Below are 15,803 nucleotides of genomic sequence, written 5' to 3'. Positions count from 1 at the left end.
TATACAATTCGCTGTTCAATTCGCTTCGTGAAAATCTCCTTTAACGACGCATACAGTGTACTATCTCCCCAATTTCCCTCACATGGCTTAGGTTAACCCGGGGCTATGGTAACATTCACTCACCCACTTCGAATCGCCGTCCAAGTGGAAGCGAACCCTGGTCTCGCGCACAAGTTGCGAGGGCTATAACCACTAAGCTAAAGCGCCACCAAACATGAACGTGTCGGGCGCTTAAGTGCAGATAGACTATGTTGCACATCCCGGCCTGGGGATTTCTGGTACAGTTATATAATCTGTCAAAAACCCAGTGGATTAATTGTTTACAACAACAAGTGTCTTCCCAACGTTTAAAAATGTCACATTGAGCGCAGGTAAGTCACGTAGGTAAACACAAGCTCGACCCTAGCACCTTTTAACGTCGCTAGAACTATTAGAAAGTGCGCCGCCGTTGAGAAGCAAATTGTCTTGGGGACGAGATTGAAGTAAACCATGACAAACATTAAGTAGAGTAGAGGTAAGAAACGTGTACATTATATTCACAATTAAGCGCCTAATGACTAAATAAAAACTTACAGTCCGAATAAGAGCCCGACATAATAGCTCAAAAATTGGGCGAGTCTTTTGCGCTGGTTGTCTCTATGAAATTTGACTTATTCACGTGATCTGGGCCAGTTTTTTGGATACTTTCGAGCCATGCAGTCGTGATTTTATCAACACAAAAACATATGTAACGGATGTAATAATATTTGTTTAAAGAAGTATTTTTAACTTTCATTGACTGCTTTTTGGGCTTTTAGCGGGAAAAATCAATTAAAAAAACGAGCATTAAGTTTTTTCTGGATTTTTGTGGAGACTCAAGTTGCTTATTAAAAAACGTGAAAATGATAATTGCCTCGATGTTATAAATTTTATTGCATAAAATTCACAATGAAAGTACAGAACATCGCATTTGACCTCGTTGTCCCTTCCAAAATGTTTTTGCCTATTCTTTGATATGCACACACATCCTGTTTTTGTGTTAATAAAACGATTGATTAAAATTTTCTTTCAGCTTTGAAAAATCTAAAAAAGCTGACTTACAGGTTTTGGTGGGTAAATGACATGATGTGGGGGATAATTGGTTTGCGGTAGGTTTTATTGCGTAAAGAAAGAAGTCGAGGTGGGATAATTGGTATGTTGGGCGACTAATGCAGCGTTTAAAATCACACTTATAATAAATTAGACTTTGAATTCTCAAGTCAGTCACACGTATTATTATTAATTGTCACGTTTTTTAACAACAATTACTGTCATTGCATGAAAACACTGTCCTATGAGCGAAATAGAATTATTTGAGTGTAAAAGCCAACTGAGTGAATTATCACCGACTGCTTGGAGATAAACATAGCGCGTCAACAGCGTTTGTATTTCCCATCGTCATAAAAGTTGTGAATCATCACAAGCATAATTAGCAAATGACAGGCACTTTAAATATAGCTTAATCGGTAGAGATCAACCAATGAAACTAAAAATGATTCATTAATATCCGATACCATCACGCAGCAAATGGTATAATTTATCATTACTGACAAAGTACAAAGAGTAATTTCCAACCTTTTCGCAACGCTTTTTATGCTTTTTTCACTATAAATAGTCACAGGGATGCCTAAAAAAACAAAACATTTCAGATCTTTGCAATTACTGATGCAAAAAAACATTGAATTTGAAGGCATTCATGAAGAGTAGAGAAGGTTTTATTGTAGTCAAGAGATATAGTAAAAATGACACGACAATTCTTATACTATCAGAGGTCACTGTGTCAAGTTCATGAATGCTGATACTTTTCCGGTGTTGCGTAAGGTTGCATCATTCTTCGTTAACTTTGTGCTGGAATGCTTTCCTTCGCATCTTTAATCAAAAAGAAGAATGACTTAGCGCATGCGCTTTTAGCAATGTCATGCGCGATTTATAAGAAACCTTGCAAATTTTGAAAAATCCACTCAACTAATCTTAGACCTCGGTTACACGCATTGCGCCTAAAGGCTGATCTCCACTTGTTGAAATAGTTCCCGGGCAAAAGAATTTCCAACATTGGGCATGCGCTTCCAGTCAATAAAAATGCAAAAAATACATCACATGTATTAACACTAGAGGAAATTGTGAAAAGCATTGCATTCCGATGGCGGCTGATATGATTTATAACAAAACGTTTGAATTTTGGAGATTCAACTTTATATCTCAACTTATATTAGACCTCGGTTACACGCATTGCGCCTAAAGGCTGCTCTCCACTTGTTAAAATAGATCCCGGACAAAAAAATTTTCAACATGGGTATTATGCGCATTAAAATAACTTTACAGCATTACCCAGAAAACCTTTTTAGTGTAAACATACGAGACAGAGAATCTGTACTTGTTTATGTAAAACAATTTTTCTTCGCCGCCAATATTTCGATTTGAAATGCCGGGGTAAATATCTCAAGGAAATTTTCTTTTCTGGGAACAAGTGGGGATCAGCTTAAATACAATTAAAACATGGTTATTAAAAATATACAAAATTGAAACTATGCGCGACAATCAAATCTGACGATAATGCGTCGTCTAATCTTGGTCTTGAAGAATGTAGCATATATCATTTTTAAATTTTTGTTAAATTTCAATGAAATGAAAGTGTTTTCAATATATTAAGAACAATAAATACAACTGAAAAATCAACTGAAGAAGCTTGCAAGTATTAAAAATACATTTTGTTAACATATATTTCGATTTACAAAAATGCTGAAGATGTCGTTTTTCGTTTATAAAATACTATTTTTCTTTATAAAATTATTTTTCTCTATTTAATTGTTGGAGAAGGTAACATGTCCATCCACAACTGTGACGGCTTTCCTAGCTACCATTTCCATAGCTTTTGGGAACACTTCCCATTCTTTTAATTTTACGCGCTCTTGTAAACTTTCCACCGTGTCGTTAGGCAAAACTGGTACGCTTTCCTGGGCGATAATCCCGCCTGCATCTACTTCCTCCTGTAAGATGGAGAGTAGCAACAAAGTAAATATCAAGTAGAATAAAACTTTCCCATTTCGATTTTCTCTGTTACTATTTTCGCAATTTTGTCATTACCATACGCAAAAAATCTTAAAAACCCTTTTTTGATGTCAGGAGCGTGGAATATAACATAAGACCATCCTCTTACCTGGGACAGTAACTGCAAAATTTTGAATTGTAAAACATTTGCACATACCAAAAAACCACCTTGTGAATAACATGTATTAATATCTATTAATGTGTCCCTCTTCGTCCGAAAAATTTAGTTAACTGTTATAAGAACAAATTTACCTAAAAAAACCAAGTTACAAACGACAAATGACTTACCACTACAAAATGTGCAGTGCAACCAGTTATGCGAACACCTGATGCAATCACTTGCTCATGGGCGTTAGCACCCCTAAATGATGGGAGCAGTGAGGGATGAATATTTATTAGCCGCCCAGGCCATTGGTTAACAAAGTGACCAGTTAAGATGCGCATGAATCCAGCGAGGCAAACCAGTTCTACGCCAGCTTGTTGTAAAGCAGACAAAACATCCATATCAAATTCTAAGCGGTTCTTATAGCTTTTGTGATTGATGACCTATAACCATCAGTGCACTGTTTAAATGGTAGCGTAGTTGCGGCTAAACTCTTAAAACCAACGTAAACTGATCGAGACAACAATTTTCAACCTAGGGCTATTTTTTAAGCTCATAGCCTTTATTATATCATGCTTAATTTTTTGCTGCATGTCACAAATAATGTTGATATGTATCATTAGACGATTATGGAAAAAGAATATAATTGAAATTTTAGCCTTAAAAAATCGATTGGTGGAAACACCTACCTTCGTCGGTATACCTGCTTTTCGCGCTCTTTCCAAACCAAAGGCGTTCTCTACATTAGATATAACTAAAACAATCTTCGCCTTGCTGTTCGGTTTTAGTGAATGGTCGATTAGAGATTGTAGATTGGTCCCAGAACCAGAAATCAATACTCCAACGTTCACGCGAAGAGTTTTATGCAGTTCTTGAGGGCGCTCCTCAGAATGAAATTTCATGGATAACTGTTTCAGTGAAGTTGCAAACCCTGTCAAAAAGAATAAGGAACAGCTAGTAACATGAAATACGATTATATCATAAAATTTCTGGGATATCTTACAATTTTGATATCCTACATTTATTTACCTTGTCGGGGACAAAAAACATACGCAAGAAGTGGTAAAATTTTTGTCGAGTGACAAAAATTTCCCCCCGCGAATTTTCCTTCTTCTTAAAGAATGTGCTAACAGCTTCTAAAACCAACGAAAACAGCGTGGCCACAGATTTAATACTTCGTAGTTTTATGAGATTTTCAGGAGAATTTATAGGGTTTTGGGGACAAATTGCTAGGACGAGGGTTATTACTTTGTTTATAGGTTCGATTATAATAGCATTTTCAATAACAAAACCCCGGTATTGAAATTGGCCAAGAGACAGACAGCGAGTATTGTGGAAAATCTACAGGAATTTGCCCGTTGCAGCAAAGTCAATAAAAATATAATGCATTTGTTATTTTAAGCTTAAAACGTAAGTGGTTGAGGATGTCCGGGTTTTGCCTGACTGATAAACACTGGCTATGGAGACTACTCGGTAACCCGTGGAAATGTCTACAAGGACAGCCGGAAAGAATACGGTTATTATTATTAATATAGAGATTACACACGGCAAATCTAAATTGCATATCTAAAATTTAAAAAAGATTTTTGACGCAACAGTATATTAGTATTTTTTACGCGTACCTGTCACTTCAACTCTGGGTTTATTTGGTGTCATATGATCAAGAACGCCCACTTGTTGGGCTATCTCTCCAGCTTCTCGTAGTGTTGCGAGAACGCTTTCCACGTTGTTACTATCCACAATAAGAACAGCTCCAAGACCGCAATTAAAAGTTCTCAACATTTCATCAGAAGTAACGTTACCGATGTAGGATAACCAACGAAATACAGGTGGAATCTCCCAAGTGTTAGCATCTAGTGTGCAGCTTACTGAGTCAGGCAACACTCGAGGTATGTTTTCTACAACTCCACCACCTATTAACAACATAAAACCATGTAATTAATGTCTTTTTTTTAAAAAAAAGACAACAAAATACGAAAAGAAGGAGTAATCTCAATCTTCAAATCAAAAAGAAATTACCTCTGAGTTATTCAAACAGAGGAATGGAAAAGTCATACAAACATGGTTTAATATCTTACCAGTAATATGAGCAAATGCTTTGACCATCCCATTTTTTATAAGGGGAAGCACAGATTTCACATATATCTTTGTTGGGACTAATAAAGCTTGGCCTAATGTGACTCCTTTGTCTGAGAATGGGCATTGGTCTGAATAATGGAGACCGGAAAGTTCCACAATCTTTCGAACTAAACTGTAACCGTTACTATGGATACCGGATGATGCTAGCCCAATAACAATATCGCCTGGGTGGATTGAATCAAGAATTGGCAGTATACGTGCACGTTCTGCAGCACCAACTGCAAAGCCAGCAATGTCGTAAATTCCGGCATCATACATGCCTGGCATTTCCGCTGTTTCCCCTAAATAGATATAAAAACTTAAACTGGTATTCTTTCTCTTCTTTTTTGTTCCATTTCCTGTACTCAAATATTCGGATTGCCTGGATACGTACCCCAGAAGCACACAAATAACAGAAAGTTTTTAACACATTGCAGCATGTGAAATAGATTGGAACATTACTATAACCAGCCCTTTACCGAACACGAAAACAGTCAAGAAAATGATTAAAATAGTTAACATGGCTGAAAATGTGAATACATTATCAGTTAGAACGGAAGAGCGTGCATGCATGACAATTGTTGACCTAAAGGCTAAAATACAGCGTCATTTGAAAAAACATATTAATGAACGTGGCAAACTGGGCCAGTTTTTTTATTTATTTTTTATGATAATGCATTATCATCGTGTATTTTTGCCTTTCCGTATTAACATCACAAAAATTCACCTCCTAATAAGGCACAACCGGCTCGTTTACATCCTTCAGCAACACCAGTAAGCATTTGTTTTGCAACAGTTACATCTAGTTTACCACATGCATAGTAATCAAGGAAAAACAATGGTTCAGCTCCTTGTGCTAATATGTCATTCACACACATTGCAACTAAATCGATACCAACAGTTGAATGATCTGAACATGCATGTGCAATCTGGATGAACAACATAAAGATTAAATTAAAGTGTGTTAGTATATCGTTATATCAATCTTGTGTATTTTAACCTAAAATATCCTAACATTCTTTTTTAGATTTTATAATCATTTAGATTGCTGATATACGAGATATTAATTTATCGCCATGTATCCTTTTATTTAGGAAATTTGTTGCCATTCAGCCACAACTACTTGGTTAATTTAATTTCAAGTAAATGAAATCATTCATATCACATAAGTTTTTAGCAATATTTATAATGGGAACAAAAATATTACAGAACTAAAATTTTAGTTGCAACTTAGAAAATTACAGATGTTAAGGGCTGACCTAGGCCAACTTGAACATTGTAACAGGGTTCCCACAGAAATTTTCTAAAACTTTTCCCTGAGCTTTCAAGAAAAGCATATAAAATTCCCTGGACATGACCCTTGAAAAGTATATTATTTTCCCTGGGTCACATAAAAAAACATATTGTTTTCCCTGGGTCTCCAAGGTAATAAACATTAAGCATACTAAGTTCAATTCCTGGTTCCCCAAGTAAAAAACAGCAGGCATTAGATATTACTAAATAGCGTCTAAAAAACTAGGGTCATTAAATAGAAACATAAATATTAGACAGTGGGAGAAATTGAAACTGAAATTGAAACATTTGGGTGTATATTATCCAGCATTTGAATACAGGTGTGTATGTAAACTTCAGCAAAAGAAGATTTATGTACTTCTGAACACTGCTAACTGCCAGAAACTGTTATTCCATTTAGCTTGATATTAGTCTGAAGTTAACTACTGCAGAACAGTTTCAAGCCCAGAAAGTGGAACATTGACTTAAGACAGGTTAGTGGGTAGCCAGGCCCATCTAATAAGGTAAATGGTGCTGGTTAAAAACGTATCTTGAGAAGTTTGACTTCAGTCCAAAATAAAACAAAACGAAATGGGTTACAGTCAAACAAAAACTAAAGATCTATCCAGAAGACAAAATCAGTCCAACACAAAAACAAACAAAATAGAAACAGCCAGTTGTTCAGTCGTTTTTATTTACAAACTTTCCTCCTCTTCTCCTCTAAAACCAAGAGTGCTTCATCTAAGCTTTTTACTTGAGTTTTCAACTCAACACTTCTTCTTTTCAATGCATTTGCCTTGGTTACAAGTGACACAACGTTATCTTTATCTTTTTCAGCTTTCTCTACTGATGAAACGAATTCTTTGTCTAATGCTTCACATGTCTTCTGCAAATCATCACGTTTAGCTTTTGTGTCTCTTATTTCATCATTTAATATGCGCTTTTGATTCTCATCTCTTTCATTGCGTTTTTTCTGTCTCTGTAGTTCTAAACTGTCTTCATACTTTTGTCTTGCAGAAGCTACAGATCGAAGCAGCTTGTTAGTTACCTGAATACTATCAGGTTTTAAACCATTAGCAATCATATGATCACTCACAATCTTTTTAGCTACGATAGATTCTTCTTTCATGTTTTGTCTGAGGACAGAGTTGTTAATACTAAAACTTCTTTCAACTGACGCTTGACCGTGACTTAATGTTAAGACTAATTTGATAAGAAAAGAAAGTCCCTTGAAACTTTTTACGCCAACATCACCAAATAAAATTCATCTAAGTCTTCTTGAAACCTATCAAAACTCTGAAATTTATCAATGTGAAGTTTCAAATTGTGATCGGAAAACTCATTAAATTCTTCAGTGATTTTGTCACATTGAAAAGATGTTAAAACTCTAAGCTTCACCAGATATGTTAACATGCTTCTCAGTTTGGTTTGCAAAACAGAGGAGCTTTCAGTAACCATTACCTTGGGATCAAATATAGTGGAATTTTTAACAACATTTTTTGACAACGGACTCTTGTCGAATAACTTCTCAACAATAGATCTAACAAATATAACAGCATCAGTAAAGAACTTAGCCACCTGTGCATTAGTTATTAGATCTTTTCTTTTTAATTCGTTTATTTCAAATCTAGTAGCAAAGCCTAAATTATAATTCTTTGGTTTCATAAGCACTGAATTATCATTCAAATTGACAGCTTTTAAATCACTTATTGATTCACATTTTGTTAACACATCAGGCTTAACAATCAATCTCATTAAATTCTTTAAAAGCTTGGTCAAGTCTTGATACATATAAGGAACCATTGGTTTGTCCGTTTGGTACATTACCAAAAATGGTTGCAAAATTCCAGCTAGGAAACTGAAAAACTTCAATTTCGCAGGTGTGAGCAGGTCTTTAGCAGCATCTTTCACATAACCATAGCTCTTAGAAGCAGGTCGTTTTGATTTCGGAAGACCTTCCCAAAACTTTACGATTTTCACAATATTTTCCCAAATTTCAATGAGACGCTCTGCTACAACTTTGTCTTCCACCCACCTGAAAATGAAAACATATAACCTACATTACTACTAAACTTTTCAACATATAGACATATTACAGTGCAATTTACATATTTCTCAATAAATTAGCTTTTTTCTAATACCACATACTGCAATTTAAATTCAGGTGACCATTATAATTTATTATTAATGCACATGAATTAAAAATGACACACTTTGTCTTTCTACCACCAAGAGAGTAGCTTACTATACCGTGTAGCACAAAAATTTAGCGGATAAACATTAGATGATGTCACACTTTCATAATCATCTCTTCTGGCTGGTGTGTCGTGCAATATTTGGTAAGAACCATGGAGTATTTTCTTAATGTTCCATTCAGTAGAAACTGCAGCATTTTTGAAAGCACCATGAATAGTGTGAAGACCACAGCTACCTATGTCAATGAGTTGATGTTGTTCATTGTCAAGACGGTCTTTCTGGACTTTTTCCAAAAATTTGAAGTTAACGCTAGGTCCATCCATGGATACTTGAAACATTTTGTTTGGATCTAATTTCCCAAGCGTCTTCGTGAAATGGCTGAACAAATCTTGGTGAGCACTATGTCCAAGAAAGCTTGAGTCTAAGTAACGGATTTTAACTTTGTCATCAACAGGGTCAAAAAATCTTACTAGTACATCCATTTCACAGTTCTGAGTTACAGTATTCAAACTTTCGTCAAAAGAGACAACATAACATTCAACTTTTTTCAATGAATCATACAAGATGTCTCTAAAGTATGGAGCAATTCCAAAGTTGATGATATAATGGACTTTTGTAGGCCCAAGTTCAAATGACTGAGCAATTTTGCTGTCTGGGAACATGCATCTAAATGTTTGACCAAGGTTAGTACAAGAATTGTTAGAAAAGCCGTTAACAACTACTTTTAAGGACTGTCTTTTAATAGCAACTCAAGTGAAGTTTCTTCTGTGGCTTTAGTCTTATGAACTGACTGAATTTGACTAAATGTAGAACCACTAGATGTAGAGGTAGAATCACTAGATGTACTTGGCTCTTCAATACTAATAGGCTGTTCGCTTCTATTACTAATAGTTTTTGCTTTAAAGAACATTTGCCTTCGGTCTACATGCATTTTATGAGTTTTACCACTTGTATGACTAACTAAGGCTTGACGACCCATATTTGACAACTTGATCGTCTTATGACAAACTTTACATCGAGCCTCTGTGTTATCTTTGGTTTTTACAATCCACTCCTTAAAGTCTGGATCATCCAGCCAATCCTTTGAGAAATAGGTTTGATCTTTCATATTTTATTTTAATACACTAGAAAACAACAGAACTAAAAACTTACAAAAAATAAGAACAGAACACCATAGATTACAACAAACTGCATTACACAAGTACCAATCGCTAAACTTTTATCACTTTTTAAAATCACATGCAAGCTACAGAATAAAAAACTACATTAACAATTTGTTTATATTATAAAGAGTGTCGCCAGAAGAAAAGAGATGCTGTATCTATATAAACAAAATTAAAAGTTGCATAAATCTGTTTGGTTGAACACTATGGCTACCATTAATCATGCTGAAAAGCTAACAATGAAATAATAGTAACACAACTTCAGTTCAACTTGCTACCAAAATTTTTTTTCCCTGAGTCTCTTGCAAATGCCATATATTTTCCCTGGGTCAAAATTTTTTCCAGGTGCGTTTCCAGGTTTTCCCTGAGTTTTTCAAAAAGTGGTATATTTTCCAGGTTTTCCAGGGTCTGTGGGAACCCTGTGTAACTGACTTTGGAGAAATTTTGAAAGGTATCAAATTAGTTGTACCCAAAAGAAAGCTAATGTTAACCTTTGTCAAAGCATTAAATAGTTTTCAGACCTAGTGCGTACAGGCATAGTTCGTACTGGCATAATGTAAGTTGAGGTAAAAATGTTTGAAATTATTTTATTTTTACCTCCCCCCCCCAAAAAAAAAAAAAATACTAGAGCTTTTTAGGTGGTTTCTTAAAAAGACTTTTTTTTTGGTCATTTTACCGGTAAAGATTTAAAGGGTTACAATTTATTGTAAACAAGCTCATACATATACATATGGATTAAGAAACTGTTTTAATCATTACCTTTAACTTAGTTCCGACACCATCTGTTCCTGAAACTAGTATAGGATCTCTATAACCTGCTGCATATGGATCGAACAAAGCAGCAAAACCACCCAACTCTGACATGCAACCAGGCCTTATTGTGGATTTTGCCAATGGTTTAATTGATTCAACCAATGCTGACCCAGCATTAATGTCAACACCAGCATCAAGATAACTTGCACTAAATTTATTCCTAAAAATGAGATGTTGTAAGTGAAAATCATAATGAGGTCTTCGTAAGGCTGAATTACACCACACACAAAAAACATACAAAGACCTAAGAGAAGGGTATGGGAAACACATAGATTTTTTCTTTTTGTACAAAATCCATAATGATAATTAGGTAAAACTTCTTTTAGTTAATTTTTTGACTAGATTAAATTGCCTGAAAGAAAGAAATTTTCATGGTATTTTAATTTTGCTGAAGGAATATGGTGCAAGGCAATATTTCAATTTTGCATATGTGTAACTGAAGACAACTTAAATTTTCATGAACAAAAATTATTTTTGTTAGTACTGCTTACCACATATGTGCAAACTGTTGTTACTTATGTAATAACATAAGACTGTTCAAATAAAGAAATATAAAAACAAAAAATAAACAGGAAAAGAAAAAAGGTTTCAGAAAAGATCATGATTTTTTTAAATGTCCACAGGAACTTTATTTTTCAGAAATTAATAAAATCCTCATTTAAGGCAGCTATTACCTCATTGCTTTTTCAGCAATATCGTCACGGTAAAACATTCCATTAAATGATACTTTGCCCACAGCTTCATAACACCTCATTCTTGCTTCCAGAATATTTTCACCTACGGCCACTATGGACATCACCCTACCTCCGTCCGATTGTGTTTCGTTAGCAGCAATCTTTGTCCCAGCATGGAATACATGCACATTAGGGAGACTCTAAGAACAAGAGAACACAATGCCATAATTTAATTCCAACAATTTATGCTTTATTTTATTACCTGCATGAGCACCGGAATTTTTTCGACGACATGAAAATATACTGGTTTTCCATAGAATATTAATTTCCGTGTACATATTAATAATAACAAAAAAAAGATTGTCTGGATATGGCAACAAAAATTACAAAATAATGGCAAAGGTACATGAAATATACAAGTATTTATATACAGGTAATGCACTACATAACTTAAAATTTTGCAATAATACAATCTGCAGGGTAAAACAACACATAATAATGTAGTCATCTCTTCAACGTAATCATTCTGAAGGCAACTTTTATGAAAACAATAAGATTAGGTATATTTATACAAAAACTGTATTCTTCTCAAATTTACACATAGATTGTCCAGGTGTATTACACACCCTGTTTTTAGACAAGATGATCTTGTGTGTTATATGTAATTATGACATACAATGATTTGGATCTAAAATCAGCAATGGCAAAAAGTTTTTTTGATTACTTGTCAATGACACTTTCTGCTTTATATCACACAAATAAACACACCTTCGCATCACTAACACCATGTATTACCATTCCTTTTTCATAAGATGCTGGATATCCACCACTGGCTAACACAACTGCCACTGCAACTTTGTTTATTTCAAAGGATGTCCTAATTGCATGGAGATTACCTTCACAGCACGCTCTCATGGTATTATATAGATCACTTTTCAATAAAGGTAACACAACTTGTGTCTCTAAATAGATTATAATATGTTATATGTTACTATAACATGTTATTATATAAGTTGATATAACTCTATATTACTAGGGGTGTTGCTTCTGAAACATCCCGTTTCCAGGTTTTTTTAATCAACTTTAATTTAGTATAAGTTAAGTGTAGACAACTTATTATGCATATCTTTTCAAAAAAATTTGCTAAATTAAATTTTCGAAAAAAATTTCCTTTGTTGTCAAAAAAACAAAAACTATTGGTTAAAAAGCTTTCCTTTTTTCTGCAATTGATTTTAAATGACTTGCATCACTTGTATGTTATTTTTTATTGTTCTACTAACATTTTCTTCCTTAAGTGTAAAGAAACAAATTTAAGGTGATAATACATAACAATTTTATTCTGGTGTAAAATGTCTAATATTGTTATAATATTGTACTTTCAATTTCATTTCAATGTCTTAAAAGATAATACAGAGTCAATATGAATAAAATAAAATTATTTTGGCACCTGGATCTCCAAAGCGGCAATTATACTCCAAAACTTTTGGTCCATCTTTCGTTAACATTAATCCAGCATACAGTAAGCCTACAAAAGGTTGACCATCTGCTTTCATACCTTTAACTGTTTTTTGCAACACTTCAGTACTAATATATGAAAGCACTTCGGATGAAATCTGTATTGAATAGTACAAACATTAAGATAGCATTTCATATATGTTTGCAAATTTTTATCACAATATAAAAATCCCTTTTGTTACAAATACACAGGTTGTGTCTTCGACAGTAACCATATTAAAGGTCTAAAGCTATGCTACTAAAATTAAACAAAAAGGTGTGTTAATTACTGAAACGATGAAGCAACACTAACATGTTTAACTGGGCAGTAAGCACCCATTCCACCTGTGTTTGGGCCTTTATCACCATTATATGCTCGCTTGAAATCTTGAGCAGGAGGAAAACACACTGTGGATGTACCATCACTGAATGCAAATACCTGGTAAAAAGTTTAGTAGATGCATTTACTAACTCTGACAGAACTGGTAAAAAATCACTTTTAATAACCTCAATTTATATGCGCCCAATGTCTATTTTCTCAAAAATATTTAGCTAAAGGCAAAAATTTGGGATTAGAAGATGGAAACAAAAATTCTAATTTCAAAAAAATCTTAATAAGATTACCAATTGTCCTGAAGCTACAAACATATAGCTTTTAATAAGAATGTTAGTTTTTAATTTTTTCTATCTTAAGGGCTTGAAATCCAAATTATTATGCCAAAAGGACATAGGTAAAGTAGGATTTGCAAAGTTTAATAAAATTAAAAATTAAATGTTGTTGAGCTCACAGATATTTCTTCTCCATCTAACTTTTCCTCAATAACAACAGTAGTACCAGCATCACCAAACTTCTTCAACTAAGTATACAATATAAGGACATTTCATTGACAAGAACAGGTATGCATCTTGTTTTTCCTTTATGTTCAAATAATAGCAAAAAATTTTGTACATCTCCAAATGAATATTAACCAACAACAAAAAAAGAAATTAAATCTAAATACTTCTAAAAATAAAAGTGCTGTGCAAAATCTGATAAAAGAAAGAAGCAACATTATATAAATACTTTCCAATTTAAAGTAAATTCATCCAGATTGTCACAATTTTTTTATCCACTCACTCCGTTATGTATTCTTTTCATTCAGTGATCAAATTAGTAACCGAAACTAACCTTGATCATTTCCTGGACAGCTTCAATAGCTTCATCTGTAGATGAAGCCACTATTACACCTTTACCAGCAGCTAATCCACTTGCCTTAACTACAACACCATTGAAAACTGATGTTTTTATAAATCTAATTGCTTGGTCAGCATCTGTAAAAGGTTTCCAACGTGCAGTTGGTATGCCGTGTCTGTCCATAAATTCTTTGGAAAACAATTTACTAGATTCTATTTGTGCAGCTTCTTTTGTTGGACCAAAGCATAATATGCTTCTAGATTTTAAATTGTTGCACAAGCCATCTGCCAGAGGAGCTTCAGGTCCAATAACAACTAAATCTATGAAGTTATCTATGCACCAATTTGAGATTGCATTATGGTTATTGATTGGCAACTCAATGTTTTCTGCTTTTGACAAGTTTAAAGTACCAGCATTTCCTGGACATACAAATACTTTTCCCACATTAGAGGACTGCAGTATTTTCCATGCTAATGTATGTTCACGACCACCACTGCCAATAATTAGAACTTTAGTTGTCATTACTATCAACACTGAACATAAACAAGTAAATAAAAACATATTTGGGCCAAGGGATTAGAGAAAAGTGCAGGTTGTTAAAAAAATTTTTGTAGATTTATGCAAGTAAATAAAAAATTTAGTTCCCTTGAAAATTTGTTTCAGTACTTAATATGATTATATATATTTCTGTCAAAATGAGAAAATTTTAAATTATATTAGAAAGGTTTGTGAGTTTTCTGGGACCTCATTCCTATGCAAGATTTTTAGGGCCAGTAAAAAATTGCTTTTTTGCAAGGTCTTTGTGTTAAAATTACTCCTTATGTCATCCTGATTGAAAGAAAGTACTTTTCAAAATTCATATACTACGATTTAATGTGGTCCCAGAAAACTGCATTTTTGAAGAGCATGTGAAATGTAACAAAGGCAGTTTTGTGGGACTGTTTGTAAGTCTGAAAATGTAATACAGGGAAGTTTTAGGGGACCAGTTGCAAGTATGAAAATGTAACTTTAGCAGTTTTGTGGAACCGTTTATGAAGTATGGAAATGTAACATCGGTAGTTTTGTGGGACAAGTTGTAAGTATTAAAATTAAACATAGACAGTTTTGCAGATATGGAAATGTAACATAAGCAGTTTTGTGGGACCTTTTGAAATTTATTTAAATATAAAAAAACGTCAAAATACTAATTCAGTCAAAGAATTATTTCTTGACAAACTTAAATTGTTACCGCAATTTAAAATAGAATGTTAAGTATGGATGAGCGTATTGTGCTTCAAACATGTGTTTCTTTTGTTTTGGGAAACTCGTAACATTTTTTTAAATTATTTTTCTCGAAAATGTTTTAAAGCTATTTTTTTTATATAGATGGCATCCCAAGAATCTCACTATTTTAGAGTCAAATTTTCGAGCTGGGTGGGTAGATGGGTGGAGCTAAATATAGTTTTTACGTATGGCAAGAAATAACTAAACTTAATTAATTTCCTGTGATGTGACTTTGTAAAGATTGCAAAGTGTTTTCCCAACTACACCCAGGGTTAACTATGCATCCAGCAAAAGTAAAGACAATCAATAAATTTTCGTGCATAAGCTCAACAAGACTTCATGAACTTTGAGCAGATATGCAAATACTTAGCAAGTTTAAATTTCACCACAAATAACAAGGGAAAAAATATTTACACATTTAATTTCTGTACAAATTTCGTGCAGCAACAGATTTTTGTGTGTAAACA

At 33.8% G+C, this 15,803-nt stretch overlaps 3 protein-coding genes across 3 annotated transcripts in view; 1 reads left to right on the top strand and 2 right to left on the bottom strand.

The window, feature by feature from the left end:
- LOC130645434 (dnaJ homolog subfamily B member 13-like) overlaps window positions 1–15,803 on the top strand; it is a 41,002-nt gene that overhangs the window by 9,684 nt on the left and 15,515 nt on the right. The gene's annotated exons all lie outside the window — the stretch shown is intronic.
- On the bottom strand, window positions 2,645–14,630 carry LOC130645429 (trifunctional purine biosynthetic protein adenosine-3-like). The gene is made up of 13 exons (XM_057451416.1): window positions 14,068–14,630; window positions 13,688–13,756; window positions 13,213–13,338; window positions 12,853–13,018; window positions 12,174–12,367; window positions 11,406–11,605; window positions 10,678–10,891; window positions 6,015–6,216; window positions 5,248–5,589; window positions 4,792–5,082; window positions 3,859–4,100; window positions 3,355–3,612; window positions 2,645–3,005 (listed from the first exon to the last, which is right to left on the bottom strand). Exons 1-13 carry the CDS (start codon window positions 14,593–14,595, stop codon window positions 2,820–2,822), a joined length of 3,018 nt encoding a protein of 1,005 aa, XP_057307399.1. The 5' UTR covers window positions 14,596–14,630; the 3' UTR covers window positions 2,645–2,819.
- LOC130645432 (uncharacterized) lies at window positions 7,784–9,441 on the bottom strand. Its single transcript, XM_057451418.1, has 2 exons — window positions 8,810–9,441; window positions 7,784–8,594 (listed from the first exon to the last, which is right to left on the bottom strand). Exons 1-2 carry the CDS (start codon window positions 9,415–9,417, stop codon window positions 7,799–7,801), a joined length of 1,404 nt encoding a protein of 467 aa, XP_057307401.1. The 5' UTR covers window positions 9,418–9,441; the 3' UTR covers window positions 7,784–7,798.

The sequence above is a fragment of the Hydractinia symbiolongicarpus genome, chromosome 5, assembly GCF_029227915.1.
Source record: "Hydractinia symbiolongicarpus strain clone_291-10 chromosome 5, HSymV2.1, whole genome shotgun sequence".
NCBI classification, from domain to species: Eukaryota; Metazoa; Cnidaria; class Hydrozoa; order Anthoathecata; family Hydractiniidae; genus Hydractinia; species Hydractinia symbiolongicarpus.
This window is presented reverse-complemented; position numbering and strand designations above follow the sequence as displayed.